The 17,941-nt window shown below is 37.9% G+C and overlaps 1 protein-coding gene across 2 annotated transcripts; it reads left to right on the top strand.

Annotated features, from left to right (window-relative positions):
* Positions 1 to 6,971: 6,971 nt before the first annotated feature.
* On the top strand, positions 6,972 to 17,051 carry csf1a (colony stimulating factor 1a (macrophage)). Of its 2 annotated transcripts, none has more exons than XM_066672432.1 (10): positions 6,972 to 7,246; positions 9,164 to 9,277; positions 9,387 to 9,449; positions 10,785 to 10,955; positions 12,001 to 12,175; positions 12,841 to 13,713; positions 14,954 to 15,135; positions 15,645 to 15,691; positions 15,798 to 15,835; positions 15,944 to 17,051. In XM_066672432.1, the coding sequence occupies exons 1-9, from the start codon at positions 7,214 to 7,216 to the stop codon at positions 15,829 to 15,831; spliced, it is 1,692 nt and encodes a 563-aa protein (XP_066528529.1). In that variant the 5' UTR covers positions 6,972 to 7,213; the 3' UTR covers positions 15,832 to 15,835; positions 15,944 to 17,051. The 2 variants fall into 2 exon arrangements, with proteins under 2 accessions (XP_066528529.1, XP_066528530.1); XM_066672433.1 differs by having other exon boundaries at positions 15,666 to 15,691.
* The last annotated feature ends 890 nt before the right edge of the window (positions 17,052 to 17,941 follow it).

A 17,941-nucleotide genomic window follows, 5' to 3' on the forward strand; every position in this document is an offset into this window, starting at 1 on the left:
ACTGCTTCATTTTACTTGTGTGTTCCTGGTGAATTAAGCATTTAAACATATGTGAACTGAAGATGATAATAATTGTTGCAGTTTTGTAAGTTGAGTTTTTCTCCCATTTCTGCTTGATACAAGACGTCAGCTGCTGAAACATCTGTGATCATTATTGTCTAATTCTCCTCTCCATGATGTGCCAAAAGAGACAGATGTGGATTATATGCCAGTCAGTCAAACACACACTTAATTTCTATGAAGTAATGCTGCTTTAACGCAGAGAATAAGGACTGGGATGCTGAAATAACCATGGACTTCCCAGTAAAAGATGTTGTCTTGATGGCAGCATATGTCTCCCCAGTAAATACCTCCACACCAAAGGTACATTTACACATCAAGTTACCCATTCTGTGGGCACTGATGCACCCTTGTACCAGGGCGGATGTTGATTTTGTACCTAACTCAGACAACAGCTTGAAAGGATCCTTTTACTCTTTGGCACAGAGAATTTGACATGTGTTTTCCCACAAACAAGCTGAAATGTGGACACAACTGAACAGAGCAGCACACGTTTCCATTGTCTTTGGGACCATCTGAGATGAGTTTTGGCTCAGAGAAACTGGCAGTATTTCTGCATAAATTCATGTATGGCTTCCTTTTGTAATAGAGTTTCAGTCATTCTTAATGCTGTGGCGGCTCTGTTAAGTGACAGCAGTTTTCAAAAGCATTCCCGAGCACATGTGGCTATATTTATAACAGTAGCATGAAAGTTACAGTGCCATCTGAGGGCTCGATGGTCAAACATATTCTATAGTGGTTTCCAGCCTTGCATTACACAGACTCAGACTTGCTTTGAGTAATGTCCTTTTTGGGCTGTCTGACAGTTCTCTCACAGAGTTTGTCAAGTGGTGAGCCACAAACCATCTTTGCTTGCAAAAAGTGAGCCTCAGTTTATAGTCATCTGGTGACATTTTTTCAGAATGGTGTAACTTGAGTACTCTATAAACCTTTATAGACTGTCACAATGTTTTTGAATATGTTACAGACTTTAACATTAGGTGTACAAATAAGTTTTAAGCCCCCTCCAGGGTGTGATTCCCTAGACCCACCGTGAACTGGTTACAGACACTGAATAAATAAATTAATTAAATACATTTTAAAGATGTGTTTTTTGAGTGTGTGTCAAATATTCTCCCGCCCTTCATTTTAAGTAACTGTTGTGCATAGTATTTATATGACTACTTTAATTTTATTTAATAATAAATGAATAAATAAAAATTGTAAGTAGTTTGAGCATGGCCAGTCAGAGGTATTTATTCATGACTGCATTCATTATGAATTCCATCAAACAAAAAAGCACTGCAACTGTCAGGATCGCAGGGCGGACTGACGGAGGCGGACGCACTCGCTAAAAACACAACGAAACAAAACCATACAAAACAGATAGACTTCAAAAGAAAGGAAACACGATGACTGAGAAACAAATCACGACAGAGGAAACGAAACGAGGAACAGCAGAGACAGACTAGAATTGGAAATGAAACGACAACGTGGAAAACAATGATGGAGAAACAGCAGAGACAGACAGACTTGACAACATGACAACGGTAACGACAACAGGGAGCGAAACAGTACAAATGACCGACAAAACAGGAGTGACACAAGGGAACTTAAATACACACCACAGACAAGAAACACCTGGGACGGCTAATGAGAGGGCAGGGTAACAAATGAGACACGGATGAGGAGGAGGAACAAAGGCGGGACTAGGGCGGAGACATGAACAATAACAAACAGAGCCATGCGCTAAGTGAGCACATGGCAGGGACAACAGACAAAACAGAACAAGGGCGTGACAGCAACAGAATGTTCGTCAATTTGTTCTGTTCTTGGGGATACTATTGTATCCAAAAGTATGTTAGTGTTTCAGTTAGATGATTTAAAGATTGTGATTTGAATGTTAGTGTTGTTGTGAATGTAGCATATTAATGCTTTGTAAATTTTGTTTTAAATAAAATGACAACTGTCATTTTAATGCTATACAACGGTTACCAAAAATATGACAAAAGAGGGGTTTGAATTTTGAATTATACTTTACACAATTACACAAAAAAGCATTAACATTTATTTGTGCATCTAATATATATTTATATTAACAAGTATAAAGTTTCCTTTGTGTTTTGTGAGGTAAACTGACAAATCACAGGTTATTGTCATTGTGTTTTGATTTTTTTTTCTTTTTCCTTTAAATCTGATTGATTTCTCATGTTTGCTGTTTAGGGGAAGTGAACTAGCACTCTTAAAAAAAAATTAACCTGGCAGAGTAAAAACAATCACTGCAATGGCATCTTTAAAGACACTCAATCCTATCCTACCTCAATACATTCATTCACTCATTCATCATCATTACAACCTCGCCCAGTCCCTCACACACTCACACCAGCATGTGTTTTTGGACTGTGGTTGGAATCCAGAACACCCAGAGGAAATTCACACAGGCACAAGGACAAAGACCACACTCCTGACAGACAATGACCGTAAGGGAAGATTAAACTCTAGACCAGGACAATGAAGCTGGGTCACAGTGACACTCCTTGTTGCACCTCTGTGCCACCCACTATTTCATTGCAGTAATATATTTTTTATGTTGTATTTTCTCAATACATGGAGCTCTACAGGTCAATTTTTTTTCTGAAACATTTCTGAGGAATGCATTATAATATAATACCCACCATTATCAATATTCCAGGTTTTTTTTTTTTTGCATATTTCACTTGTGATTAGTCATTTTTAGTTAAAGGCAGGGGTGGTTCTGAAATTTCTTGAATATATCATAATATAGTCTTTCAAATGCTTTAAAAAATAAAATGTATGTTTGTACTGTACTGTGTTTTATAAACAGATAAAATATGGTTATTTGTTGGAATATTTTAAAAGCTATTTTTTTAAGAGTGCAGTATGTTTTAAGATAAATCCACTCCCACATGAAAGGATTCTGACGTTAATTCACAGGATTAACACTTCATCGGGGAATAAGCCTTTTGAAAAATTAACATAATTTTCAATAGAAGTGTCATATTTAGTTTTGTTTGAAAACACTTTGCACTCGCTGACTGTTTAAAGTCTGCAACTCATATGCATCACCACATGCTAAACATCTTCGCTCGTGATACTCTGCCAGGCCTGTATTAGAGTCATTTATACTTCCTGCTGCTTTCTGAAGCTTTGTGGAGGCACTTTTGTGTGTGAGTGGGAGAGAGAGTGAGAATGAGAGTGAGAGCGAGAGAGAGAGAGAGAGAGAGAGAGAGAGAGAGAGAGAGAGAGTTTAACTTTGTCTTCAGTAAGCAAAATGCACACTGGGAGGAATTTGGTTTTGGGGGATTGACTACCCTGTCAACAACATTCCACGTTTTTAGCCCTGAAAAACTGCATAGTTCTGCTGGCATTGAGTTCATGTTTTTTTTTTTTTTTTCCTGCTGCAAGATGGTATTTACTTAATTTTGCAGAATTGGGTTGAATCTGACAAATGTAGACATTTCATTTGAAAACAGTTTTGCGAGCTTTTGAAAGCTGTTTGGATAGAATTTAAGGAGGATTTCACGCGTCATAAGACTCAATTGCCTGGGGCATGTTCCCAAGTAAATGCTGCTGAGTCCTGCTAAAACTACGGCTGTAAAAAGTAAATTGTATCCTGGACTGCTGAGCAGAACTACAGCACATTCGGCGTGAATTTAATACAGGCACTACATTTCCCATAATGCCCCAGCATATTTCCAAAAGCTTAGGCAGCTAACTCTGTCAGTCACCGTATAATCAACCAAAAATACATTTATAAACATTGTATAAAACAATCTTCCCTGCCCACAGAAAATGATAAGAACACGTAACACCACCTGCAAAACTCGCCATGAACCTTACTTAAAAATTTTAATTTTAAAGATTAAAATTAAATTCTACTCAAAATTAAATTCTTTCAATCTTTCATTTCACTGTCATATTAAATAAGTGTGTGTCTACAGTGGATACAGTTTTGGTGATTTTCTTTACAGGTTTTTATTTGCTCAAGGAAATGCACATAAACCAAATTATTGCATTTTTTTCCATCCTTGAAAAACAACCACTTTACTGCTAATAATAAGACTTAACAGGTTAGTGTTAAACCAGCCTTTTACTAGATGCACAGCTGTGAGCCATGAGGGGCTGTGTCTGTACCCCTGTGTGCCCCAGTACCAGAAATGGTCTAAAACGTCCTCTGGATTTCAATAAATCTCTGGGAAAAAAAAAATAAAAAGGCAACAATTCATAAAAGCACTGGGAAACAATGTGAAATATCAGGCTTCACCCACCAAGACAATTAGGCAGAGTACCAATGGGATATTGTTTCATTTCCGTCTCTTCCATCCATATGAATCCCATCCCAAAAATCAATAATACATCAGATACTTTTAGTTGATGAACTATTCTCAGTCCAGCAGTGATTGTTTAAAGCTCTGGCAGTGTCTGATCCACTCATATCAATGCTACACACATTAATATACCATCATTACACCCCCAGTGTCACTGATCCAAGTAACCCAAGTAATACCTGCTGTAATTGTAGAACTGTTGTAGAAGTGCAGCTGATGAAATAGAGGAGGTCATTTTAATATTTTGGCAAATAGACGTGTAATTCTTAAAGAACAAACTGACCTGATTTCCCCTGCCTTACTGGCACTGACATGTTTTGAACTCCCTTGAAAGAAAACAGCAAGCTGCAGATGTACATGTCACATGCAGAATCTGCTGTTGACCATTTGTCTTGATCTAATGGTGATTTTTATTGATGTGTTAACTGTGTCTGCATCACTGATTTTTAACCAGTCATTTTACAGTGTAACAACAGACTTTTTTTTAATTTGACTTAGCAGCACCTCGACTTATTACTTTATCATTTTTATTCAAAAAAGAAATCTATTTACATTTTAATATTATACATTAATATTTACATTTATATATTTTATATATATATTATATTATATATAATATATATAAAAAATAAATCATACAACAAACAAATACATAATAATAATAAAAATAATAAATGCTGGGTTAGTAAAGAGTAGACTTGAGCTGCTCATTGGTCAGAACACATTCTTTGAGATTTTTACTGTGTCTCTGCCAGATACAGAAAAAAGTCTTGAGTCTAAAATTATGTAATCTAATGTAGTGACATAATTTAATATAGATTTGCATTCCATTGAGGGATTTTTAGACTCCCCTAATTAATCTTGTTTTTTTTTATTATTATCACCAGTCTCCATCTTCAACAAATTGATTCAATTTTTAGCATGAGATATTGTCATTTGATGACGGCAACTAACTTCACAAAGCGTGTGTTGTTAGCATCTTAAGATCCTCCTATAAAATAGTACCACGGTCCTGCTACAGGATCACGGCATTTTAATTTGCAGCTTAAAAATAGTTTGGATGGGAGAAATTGAGGAATAATTGAATACTTTTTTGGAGGAAGTCACAACAACAGAAAAAAGATTAACGGCCTGTTTGCCTAGTACACATCTTATGTATTATTATTGCCAATATTCTTGTTTCCAGTGTGAAACCCCTGGCAGCAAGAATAACCACTTTCTAAAATTGTAAATTCTTACATTCCTCGAGCTCGTGGTGAGAGCTAAATAATACTCCACTGAAGGCCAAATTGGCACATTTGAGGCAATTCAGCATGTTTCTACAGACTTTAGCTGCTAGTGGAGACAGACTTGATGAGTTTAGAGACTGTAGATAAAACTGTTTTACCCTTTCTAGATAAAAGGGTAATAAGAAATCAGATGGATACTCATATTTAACCTTTTTTAAATACAATTACACTGTTTTATACTGTTTTTTTATCATTTACTTGCTTTAAGAATTTATGGAAAATAATCAAAATATTTTTAAACAATACAGAAAAAATAGGACCCGTGTTTCCGGCTTCAGATCTGAAAAAAATCCAGGTTTGTCTTCATCTTTCTACTGTGAGGAGGCAATACTTTGTGTCTGAAACCAGGTACAGCAGTTAAGAAGCTGTAACTGAGAAAAGATAATAGACAAAAAAGAAGAAAAAATTTAACTCAGTGTCTGAAAATGTTTCAAATTTCTTGGAACATGAGAAACTGAAAATACAGTCTACTTCCATTGAACTTTGAAGCTGTAGAAAAGTGTATCTGCAGATTTCATCAAAGAAATAAAAGCAAAGTCTCATCAAAAGAATAAATAAATCTGAAATAAATGGAAGTGTTGGACACCATAATTAATGATGTAAGTATTTTGGCTTGGTGTAATATTGGATTAAATACCAATAATAGTAATAAATATCAAAGGCTGTAACATCTTTTTCACAGTTCTGGGGTCTTAATGAATTCCCAGTGAAAATGAATTGTTTAACCTTCTTACCATGTCTCTGGTGTTTTTGGACTAAAATGTATCATGAGTCAGGGCCATGGCTGAGAAATTTCATATGGGTGGATTCAGTCAGGGTTTCTTATGTCGTAATGTCATTATGTTTCCCTTCTTTGGATTCCTCGTGCTCTGAGGGTGGTTATCCTGCCACCATCTTGCTCATTAGAAGTCAGAAAAGCTGCTTGGAGGCAATAACTGTTGTAAAAGTGCGATTTGAGACAGGTGGACTCATCGTGAAGACTGTGGAAGACACAATTTTATGCCTTGACTGTTCACTGATATGCATTAGGTTCATGAAGATGGTGATTATTATACAATTCCATATAAGATCAAGCTCACCACCCTGGTGGTTATTTTAATTGTAAACAGCAGCTCCTGCTTTTTTGATTGGTCACTGGGGAACTAATTCCTAGAGGAAAATACACAGAGAAACTTTGGAAAAGGTCCAGTCAGCAGAGCAGCTAAGGAGTGATTTCCTGTAAAAGACCTAGGAGGAGACTAGGAGGGATTCAGCCTTGCTCACTTCACTTGTGCACCAGTGAGCACAACCATTTTCACACATGCTGTTGGTCCTCTTTGACCGACTGCGCATCAGAAATTCCAGCATCCAGAAGAGGGAACGTACCAAAAGAAGGCTGTGAGTTTCGTTTTTTTGCCGCATAGAGAGCGTCCTAACAGTGACCTCCTCCACTTTCTTCATCTGGAACAAGCCGAAAGGTGCAAAGGAACCCCAATGAATCTCAACGTGGACTCCTTTCCAAATGTGGACTCCGTTCCATTCGCTTAGGTCAGCCAGATGAACACAAACACACCAGCCCACAAAGCCAAGGTAAGCGCTTAGATATGTAACGTTGTGCTGTGCCGTCAGGTGTTTGAACATGAAAGTTGCTTGTGAGATTGTGGCATGCTCATCGCAATGTTTGTTTTACTGAGATCACTAGTATCTCCTACAAAGGTTTGCAGGTAGAACATTTTGGTCTTCTTCAGATGTTCATGTCTCCGCCATGCTGACAGGTGGTTTAAATAAAAAAATGTTCCACAATGTTCCTTCTGAACATTCTCCTGGCGTCAAACTGTGAAGACCACTCTTCAAAGGAGCCATCAGTTCCATGCGGCTCAATTTGAATGAATAATATTTGTAACTCTTGACACATGTTGTTCTCTCATGCGCTTGTAAGTTATTAAATCTAAAATTGCAGACTCAAAATTATCATCAGCGCATTTCCCCCTGCCGTTATATTGAGAATGAAACTTCATATGTGTTCCTAATACATCAAATTTATGAAAATATGTGCCATAATGAATGCATATTTAAAGATTGCAACATCGTCGGCACAAGAAACCACCCCAAAGTTGCTTTTCCTGCTTTTGGACATTCTCTGGCGTTCATCACTCAGATTCTGTTGAGCCCACACTAAGTGTTTATAGATGATGGTTCATTCTAGTGTCAGAAAACCAAGATCTAAAATAACTGCAGAATCATGTCTAAAGACACGCAGTGTAGAAGGATTGAGAAACCAGAGAAGAATGTGGTCTGTGAATTTCAACCAATTTTTATAAAGCTGGAATTATTCCACTTGTTCTGGCAGGGGTTTTAGACGGCAGTCTTTTAAGCGAAATTGAGACCAGTGTTATTGCCGTTCTAGTACTCTGCTGGTATTACGTACTCTATTCCGCATCATTGTGGTTCATTACTGTTTGATAACTGCAGATTTTATTCAGTCAACAGAATTAACAATGGCTTGCTATAAAAACAAATAAATAAATAAAATAGCTTGCAATTATTACTGAACTTATTCTTTTTGCGTTTATAATATTTGCATTATTATAAACAGGTTTATTCAGTGTGCACAGGCCCTGTTGAGCCCACGTGCACCCCCCCCCCCTCCCTTTTTGAGAATCTCCAATCACAGCACTATAACCATGAGGGCAGGCGGGGTTAAACATTCTAAAATTGTAAAGATCAGATCACAGACATGAGAAAACAGAGACAAGAAAATCAGTGGAAAATCAGTGGAAAAGGAAGATTACCGTGCAAAACCAGCTAAATGACTAAATGATTGAAGCTTTTTTTTTGCCTTGCTTGACTCAGTGGCTTCACACTGTGTGTAAGCTCTGGGTGAGCTGTGTGTGGCTCATTGTCATTTAAAGGAACAGGCGCTGAAATTCCACACTCTGAACAGGGCTTTTTTAGACAGGAAAATATGGTGACATTTAGACCTCAGAAGTGTGTAAAACTGTGTATGTCCTCTTTAAAGTAGTTTCATTGTGAGGTAATTGTGTGACACGGTGGCTTTGTGGTGAGCACGGTCACCTCTCAGCGCTGGGATCTTGGGTTTAAGTCCTATCTGGGTGGAGTTTCCATGTTCTCCCTGTGTCTGCGTGGGTTTCCTCTGAGGTCTCCAGTTTCCTCCCACAGTCCAAAAACATGGAGGGTAGGTGAATTGGCTTCTCTCATAACTGTCCTGGTGTGTGAATGAATGAGTGCGTATGTGTGTGAGCCCAGATATGGATTGGCGCTCTGTCCTGGGTGAAACCCCTATGCCCGCTTCTCGCCAGTGTGTGTGTGTGGATTGAATGTTGAGTGTTGGCTGTAAAGTGTCTTTTGGTTTCTAGAAAGCGCTATATAAGTGTAAAGTTAAATTAAATAAATAAATAAACAAAATTGTGAATTCCGGAATCGCAGAGATCTGTGTGAAACGTTAAAGATGCTACATTTATAATTGCACATCTACTGTGATTGCAGACAAGGCATCTGTGTTTCTTCCTGGTCCTGTGCTTGCCTCTGGCTTATGGCGCTGTGCCAGGTCCATGTAAGCACTCTGTGACAAAGGAACATCTCCTCAATTTAAGACGTCTGGTGAGCAACCCGGATTTATTACCTTTGTTTTAAAAGCTATTAAATGCAGTCAACTCAGGTGGTGTATAATCAAAAAAATGAAGGATGTTTAATCTCCCCCCAATTCTAGATTGGGAACCAACTTCAAGATGGCTGTTCCATAACTTATAACTTCACAAAACACCACAGCCTGGTAAGTCACGTATACCTTTTATGTTTGCCTTAAGAGGGAATGACGCCTGAGTTAACCATGCTCAAGAGACACACATTATCCCTTTAAATCAGTACCGAGAACATCAGTCTTCATCTCAGACGGCAGACTTCCTGGTGGAGTCTGAAACCCTTGAAGTTTGTCACATTCTCCCTCCACATTCATGCCCCTAAGCCATAAGGTAAATCAAATTAAGGGTTAACAGTGTCTCAGAGCTCTGAAAGAAGCTTTGTCTACAACATTTGAGATGGGTTCACAGTTCGCAAAGACAAAGTTTACTATGACGGATGCACTAAAGAAAACTAAATATAAACATACTTCAGCCAAATCACCAGCTACAAGGTTGTGCCTGAGGTGCTTCGAAATACTGCTGCACAGCTGAGTGCCTTCTCATTTGCTTAAATTATGTAGATTCTTTTGAATGGGAAGACATTTTTGAAAGTGATAGCTATTCTTCAGGATATGAGAAAACTGAAAAGCTTAGATACATTTCTAGAAAACATATTTTCTATATTCTAGAACAAAATCACATTAATCAAGCAACACATTAAATGTCTTGTTTTAAAAAACACTAGAAGAATTTGTTAAATTACACTTCCAGCGTTCCTGATTTAGCCTTATGAAGAATCATTTATCAGAGCCCAACGTTGGGTGTAAACTCGATGCCCTGTGGAGAGAATTACTAATGATTAAGCCACAAAATGGCTATTGTTATGATACACATATTGTGTATTTTTTCTCTAAGAAATCTGAAATATGTTCTTTCGTTGTCTAGAAATTTTCAACAGCTTTGTGCATTATTCATAAAGGCATTGGGAAATCCCCTGAAGCCACAAGGATTTTTTATTTTTCTTTGCCATGCCACATGACATGGAGATTCTATTCTTACTATTAAATGTTATTATTTATTTATACTGAAAAAAATAAATCGATTTACATATTGGAATCAAGCAAATTGTACACTGCATTCCCCTCTATCCACCTTCTGTAACCACTTCTTCATCAGTATCAGTGGGCGCATGGTAGGAACACACTGCATACACTGACCGAGTCTCTCACACACTCAGACTGAAGCATCTAGAGGAAAGCTACACACACACAGGAGAACACACCCTTCATAGATGGTGGGGATACAACCCTGGACTCTGGAGATGTGTGGCAGCAACACTACCTACAGCACCACCATGACATTTGCTTGATTCTAATAAAAACATTAGAAATCATGGTATTAACGTAATACATTTTATCTGTTTTTCATCTTGACAGTGAAATAGCTGTCAGTGAAATTATAATCTCAGGTGTTTGTTTTCCTTGTAGAGTGATGTGTGCTATGTTAAAGCAGCTTTCCCATACGTCCTGGACCTTCTGAACACGCATTTCAGATATGGCAGAGGTTCTGACAACTATAACTACACTAACTTACTGAAAAACCTTATCTACAACATCTATTCACAGAAATGCATCCCTTCCATCAATGAGGAGATTGAGGTAATGCAGTACTTTTCGCACAACACACACACATTTGTTCTATTTAAGATGCTGTTTGGTGTAGAACACTGAAATGTCCGTCTGAAGCCAAGCACAGCCTCAAGATCTCCAGTGTCAATTTAATTTAGAGCTAAAATGTTAGTTATATTATTGGTCAGCTGTTACATAGTAGCATACCAGACCTTAAAAAAAGTGGGGGGTGGGATTATGCCATCTTTTTGAAACCGTTCCAAACTAAATGTCTGCAGATGCTTACTGCCATGTACTGTACATAATACTGGAACAGTTGATAATGCTCTACAGATGTTTTCGGACTGCCCTGTTATCCATAACACATGGTCAGCCACTGCAATGACTGATGGCATAAATATGCATCTTAGATTCATCCACCAGTTTTGTTGAATTTGAGAATGAATGAGTCTACTGCAGGTTTCAGTCCCTCACCACAGTATTATTTTCAAGGCCCATATGGCTGAAATTCTACAAGATAAAACATTTATTTTCATGTTGAATGATTTAGTGAGGACGGAAGGCAGATTGTTTGAACAATAAGTACAGGATTTTGGGCAGCGAAGTTAGACAAAGGTATACAAATATCTAAGTGATAATTAGAGACCTAAGTTGATTACCAAAAGGGCCATTCCTTGCGAAGTGGAGGTGTTTTTGTTTCCCGGTCCCACAGCTTTTAATCACACTTTCCAAGGAAAACATCAGTGGTGAAAACATCAGTGAAGATAGCCAACCTCTCTGATCAAGAGGTTAATTTAAGGTCGCTGACCTCATGGCAGCAATGTGATTTGTATTAACCAAAGACTTTAGGGCACATCAAAAGACTGGGAAGTGGGGGAAAGTCACAGCAAAATAAGCTGCGAAAGAAATTCGATTACAGATATATTAAGGCATAAACTGGGCTGGAGCCTCGAACGCCTCAGGTTATCAGTTCACATATACTTTTAAAGGGGTGCATGCACGCTATTTTAAACTACACAATATATAACTGTCAATGACCCTGATATATTTAGCATTTTGTGACACCTCTGCTCAGGACAGTCCAATGAAGTTCGCACAGCTCTATACGACTTCACCCAGGGTGGGACTGGAAAAAGTAGAGGAGGTCTTTCAAATGTACAAGGACCTGGTGACTAAGAATGATAAAGCTGTGGATTGGAGCTGTGAACATGAGTATGCAGAGGACTCTCCACTTCTTACACAAAAGACAGGTAAATATAGAAATGTGCTAAAACATATTTACATATGTCAATCATATGGTCAGTATTTACTGTTTAACATAACTTAGATTACTTCCTTTTTAAAACAAAACAAAAAACAAACAAAAAAAAACACGTCTGTAGTCCGTTGGTTGCTCTGCATGAATTATTAGCCCCCTTTCTCCACAAAAGAGCAGGTATTAATTGGGTTGCTAAGCAATTCATTGGAATTTTGATTCATTCAATTTTAATTGAAAATATTTAGATTTTTTCCCCTCTTAGTAGCTCTCCCATTGGTTAAGCTTTTAGGAGCTTAACAGAAGGTCTAATAGGTCAGGTTAAACTCTATATATTTTAAAAACAACTGTGGAGTTAGCCAGTTAGGGTTAGGGTTAGGGTTATTATGAGTTATTATGGGTGAGTGCTTAGTAAAGTAAGTTAAGTCAGAAATAACAAGTATGGAAGCTATACCAAGGGGCTTTTGAGAAGGAGTAATTGTAACACTGCAATAAAAGGTAAAATACAATTGAAAATGTTTTTAAGGGTCATTGTTTGCCACTGTATTGAATACAGTCATTTATTTAATTGAGATTATACATATCTACACTTTTTCAAAGCTCTCTTTTTTATTTTCTGTGCAAGGAAACTAGATGTTATTTGTCTTTCCTCTTCCCTAGATTCTCCAGAGTGCCAGTGCTCATGCATGAAAATGAACTCTACACCTCTGAAAGCTTTAGTCTTAACCAGATCGTCACGAAGTGCAACAACAACCATAGCACCCCAGAGGCCATCCGTGTCACCCGTCTTGAGCCACGAGACTAAAAGATCTCAAGCACCCGAAGAAGCACTTAATTCCAAACCAACACAAACTTCTCCAGCTTTGCCACAGTCTGAAGCTTCACTTGGGTTTCATACAAAAACTGAACTCTATAGAGGACAACATTATGGTTCAACACCAGGAGATTTTCTAAACTTCATCTTCTCCACCAGCCAAGACCTGATGGAGGGTACCTCTTTGGATACAGAGAGTTCGAAATCATCAGGCCTTTCCTCTCCCATTCCACCCTTACATGAATTATCAAGAATACCACCAAAAGGAACGCTTCTTCTCCATTCAGCAACATCTCCGCCCTCTCAGAAAAGCATCCCACTACACAGTTCTGACAGGAGCACAGGGCATGTACTTGCCAAGAGAGCTGTAGATGCAAAAGCCCAAGGAATTAATTCTGAACATCTGCAGGGTTGGATTACTACAACCACATCTGACCCTGAGGGAATTCATACAAAGAACTCACACCTACAGATCATTCCCAGGGCAACGGCGAACAACTCTTTCCAAACACTTCATGTGGACAAGACAATAGCACAAGAATCAGCCACAGCTCCACCATCCTTAACTACAACTGAGAGAGTTTCAGAATACTTGAGACCCCCTGCTGAACAGCCTGTTGATGTCAGCACTCCTACACATACCCAAACTGATCTTCACATGGCCACATCCTTGCCAGAGAGTGTATATAAAGCCTTCAGTGAAGCAACAGACTGCAAAGGTGAAACTTATTTAAGCTCTTTGAATTTTCTAATGTTAAAACACACTCTTTGCTGGATGTAAATGATCAAAGATGTTAGATTTTTGCAGCTTATCCTCAGGTATCATATGTGTTTTTTCTTTGGCTAGCCCAATGTAGGTGCTTTAAAAGGTCTTACCTGATCATTAAACTAATCTATAGTATATATATATATATATATATATATATATATATATATCTGTAAAAGATGTAGAAATACCCTGCAGTGTTCCAAAGAAAGTCTCAAAATGGTGGACTCAGACAGCCAGGGTTTCTTACATCATAAAGCTAAGGAGTGAATCCCACTTTACAGAGTATTGGAGGAGTAAATGCAGATTAGTGGAGGCTGAAAGCATATTAAGCAACACTGTCAGTAACCACTTTTCTAGTTCAGGGTCGTGGTGACTTCCCCTGCAACATGCCTTTGCAGGGTCAAACACACTCACACACACCTAACAACACTTTTGAGTCGCCAATCCACCTACCAACGTGTGTTTTTGGAGCATGGGAGGAAACCGGAGCACCCGGAGGAAACCCACGCAGACACAGGGAGAACACACCACACTCCTCACAGACATTCACCCGGAGGAAACCCACGCAGACACAGGGAGAACACACCACACTCCTCACAGACATTCACCCGGAGGAAACCCACGCAGACACAGGGAGAACACACCACACTCCTCACAGACAGTCACCTGGAGGAAACCCAAGCAGACACAGGGAGAACACACCACACTCCTCACAGACAGTCACCCAGAGAAATCCACGCAGACACAGAGAGAACACACCACACTCCTCACAGACAGTCACCCGGAGGAAACCCACGCAGACACAGGGAGAACACACCACACTCCTCACAGACAGTCACCCGGAGCGGGACTCAAACCCACAACCACCAGTGTCTGCTTTGACTGCGACACTACCTGCTGCACCACTGTGCCTCAAATTTTTAATTATAATTCAATGTTATACACTTTAAAATGTTTGTACAGCTTATATATTATTTTAAAGAGCTGGGATGAGGTTGTAGGGTTTAAACTGATGACTAGATTGGTAATTGAGCTAAATCTAGTTCTAATTCAAATACTAGTGTACAATAACACATGAGATCCACCTAGCAAAATATGTTTGAGATTATTGCACTTTTTTAAAATGTGAAATGTACACTGTGTGAGAAAAAATCATTCTCTATTTTTCTTCACATTTTGGTCTTTCTCAGATTCCAAATGCGAGAAGGTCACTGAAGGCCCAAACGATCAGACTGACAGAGATTATACAGAGAGACCCTCAAAGGAAAATATCCAGCTCACTATCAGCTTGATGAACACAACTCTCGTGATTACATCTGTGTGCTTAGCGCTACTGCTCCTCACTGCCCTCATTTTCTGCAAGAAACAAAGAGTGAGTCATAATACTGTAGCTCAAAACATTTCATCAATAGCTTAAAAATGTGGTTTGCAGTTCTACAGTCACAGACTGTAGTCCACCTGTTGCTCAACACTGCTGTGTGTGATTCACATGTACCAGCACAACACACACTAACACCCGGTGTCACTGCAGCTGAGAATGACCTCCAACAAAAACCTCCTCTTTGTGGGTTTGACCTTTGAAGAACAGGGTGGAAGTGGGCAAACAACGCATGCAGAGCCACAGATAAACTACAGTCTGTGATTATAGAATTACACAGTGCTCTTTATGCTCAGTGGAGCTGGGAGAATGGACAGTGAATGTAGAAATAATGGGGTGGTTATAATATTTTGACCCTCCCATGAGTGTTGATATAATATAACAGCACTGGGACTTTTAATTGTGAATGTATCACTCTGATTACAAGTTTGTTTTACATAATAACAGCACAACTTCCTGTGATAATGCTTAAATATGTTTATACATTTATGGTGGGTTCACAGAATGTTGGCTGTTTCTTTCAGAGACCAAGAGGAACAGAAAAACAAAGGTATTTGTTCTTCACTTTCACGTTTATACTTTTCAGTCTGAACTGTTTAGGATTTTCATGTACTTGTCAATATTCCAGTATTTTCATGCCTTCTGTTGTTCAAAAGGTTGAGCACCTATGACAAGTTGGAAAATCCGTGATCTGGTAGGTGTCTACAAAATGTGCTTATTTTATGTTTAATATTTATTGCACCAAACTATTAAAATAAAATTAAAGGACTGAAATACTCTATATTCTTGTTTTCACCTTCAGACTCGTCAAAAAAACAAAAACAAAAAAAAAAACCCTGTGGCACAATATGGATGGATGCTGATAATACTTCATTGGGAGAATAATTATGATTTAATTAGTCTGGGGTCTTGTCATAACATTTCATTTTTTGCCATTGTACATATATGCAATATGCATAGAAATATATTAAAGTTGTGTATTTTTATAAAATAAGGATGTACTTTCATTAACTGTTACCAGAAATTATTTTGTTTATAGTTTGTTGATCTTGTAGATAGAAGCAAAAGCTCACAAAATCAAAGGGACTTGCTTGATTTCAAACAAAGAACATGTCCTAGCAGTAACAATTCTAAGAGCATTTGCCCAGTCAAGTCATCACTTAAACTTGCTGGAGGTACTGGGGATTATAAATTGTTATTTTATATAAAATAATTTTATAAATTGTACAGAGACTAGAACTGGATAAGAAGTCAATCTTTTGCTTCCTGACAAGTGTGCTCTATGATACAGTTAACACTGAGCTGGTCCAGGTGGCCTAGATTTAGTATCAAGAAAACAAAGTGCAGATTAAATTAATCATTAATATGTAAGGACTGTGCTACTGTGCAGGATGTGATCAGTCTGTTTCTGTAAGAACAGCCCATCCACAACTACAAACCATGTTTCTAGACAAGTTTTTTTTTCTTCTTAATGTTATAAAACAAGAATCTGTGAATTGTTAATTCCCTTGAGAATTTATTTAGCTGACAAATGCACACAGAAAAAAGAATTGCAATGTTTTCAATGACCAACTTGATTGTATTTTTTAAATATAAATAAATTAAGAATTTGATTAAACACAATCTGTGCCTATGAGACCAGTGTTGAAACATGCAGAATGAGGTTTGCATTGTCTTGCTGAAATAACCATGGATTTTCCACCATATTATGTCACCTTAATCCCAGCATATGTCTCTCTAAAATCCAGATTTACACCTCCATATCAATGGTATATTCTCACATATGCAAAACAGCAATGGCATTAGCTGATAGATGCTGCATTTTTGTGTATCGCTTATAAGAGTCTGGATGGTCCCCTTTGTCTTCAGCAAAGAGAACTCAATGTTTTTTTTTTTCTTTTTTGGACTCATCTGACCACATGTTTTTATGGTTTTTTTTTTTGTTTTGTTTTGTTTTTTTTTTTTGATCAACTGAGTTGAGCTCAGTGCCATTTCTCCATAGAGTTGATGTATGGCTTCTGCTTTTGTAGAGTTTCAGGTACTGATCAAATGGGAGAGCACATATGCAGCATTTGCTGGGAAAATGGAATATGATCTCTTCCAGAATGACAATATTAATAATAGTAATATGGTTAGTAAGTAAATCCATATGGCATGGCCATCATTATCCGTTCTCAACCTAGTATAACATGGAAGATATTCAACTTACCTGTAATTTAATACTCTCCACCACTAAATCAAAACCATGCACTGAAGCAGTTTTCGTGGCTCAAAACATTTACCAAGATCCTTTATATTTGTTTTTCCTTTAATTCCTCACCTGTCTATGTTTGAAAAAAAAATGATTATCCACATGGTAAATATAAAAAATCTAATGGAACAACATTGAATATTTGTTTTGCTCATTACAACTATGAATTTACATTAAAATGCTCATGTCTTTTTAACAAAGCACCTCAGTGTGATTTTTTTATGTGATGTGTTTTCTCTGTTAGCTACTGCTGTGTATTCATGTTTTTTGCTCCATGTAGGTTTTTGAAGGGGCCAAAAAGTGGTGCTAATCTGAATCTAGTTCTAAAGCTAAACGGAGTAGTTCTCAATTTTATTTAAAGTGCTGTGGACATAATGGCTGTTCACTACCAGGGTGTTTGTGTTCCAGAAGTCATCCAACATCAGGACTTGACAACACTACTGCTCTTGTGGCTGAATGAATTCCTCAAAGCAATGTTCCAATTTCTAGCATGTAGCCATTCTGAAGAGTCAAAGCAAATGGTTACTTTAGCAAATGGTAGAATTAACT

This window comes from Hoplias malabaricus, chromosome 5, assembly GCF_029633855.1.
Source record: "Hoplias malabaricus isolate fHopMal1 chromosome 5, fHopMal1.hap1, whole genome shotgun sequence".
NCBI lineage: Eukaryota > Metazoa > Chordata > Actinopteri > Characiformes > Erythrinidae > Hoplias > Hoplias malabaricus.

What these genes read in the sequence shown, in the direction of transcription:
- csf1a (XM_066672432.1), top strand. Translation starts at nt 7,214, where the DNA reads ATGAACACAAACACACCAGCCCACAAAGCCAAG. An exon ending in TCACAAAACACCACAGCCTG is followed by an intron (nt 9,450 to 10,784) that starts GTAAGTCACGTA and finishes TTTTCCTTGTAG; the next exon opens with AGTGATGTGTGCTATGTTAA. An exon ending in AGAGGAACAGAAAAACAAAG is followed by an intron (nt 15,692 to 15,797) that starts GTATTTGTTCTT and finishes GTTGTTCAAAAG; the next exon opens with GTTGAGCACCTATGACAAGT.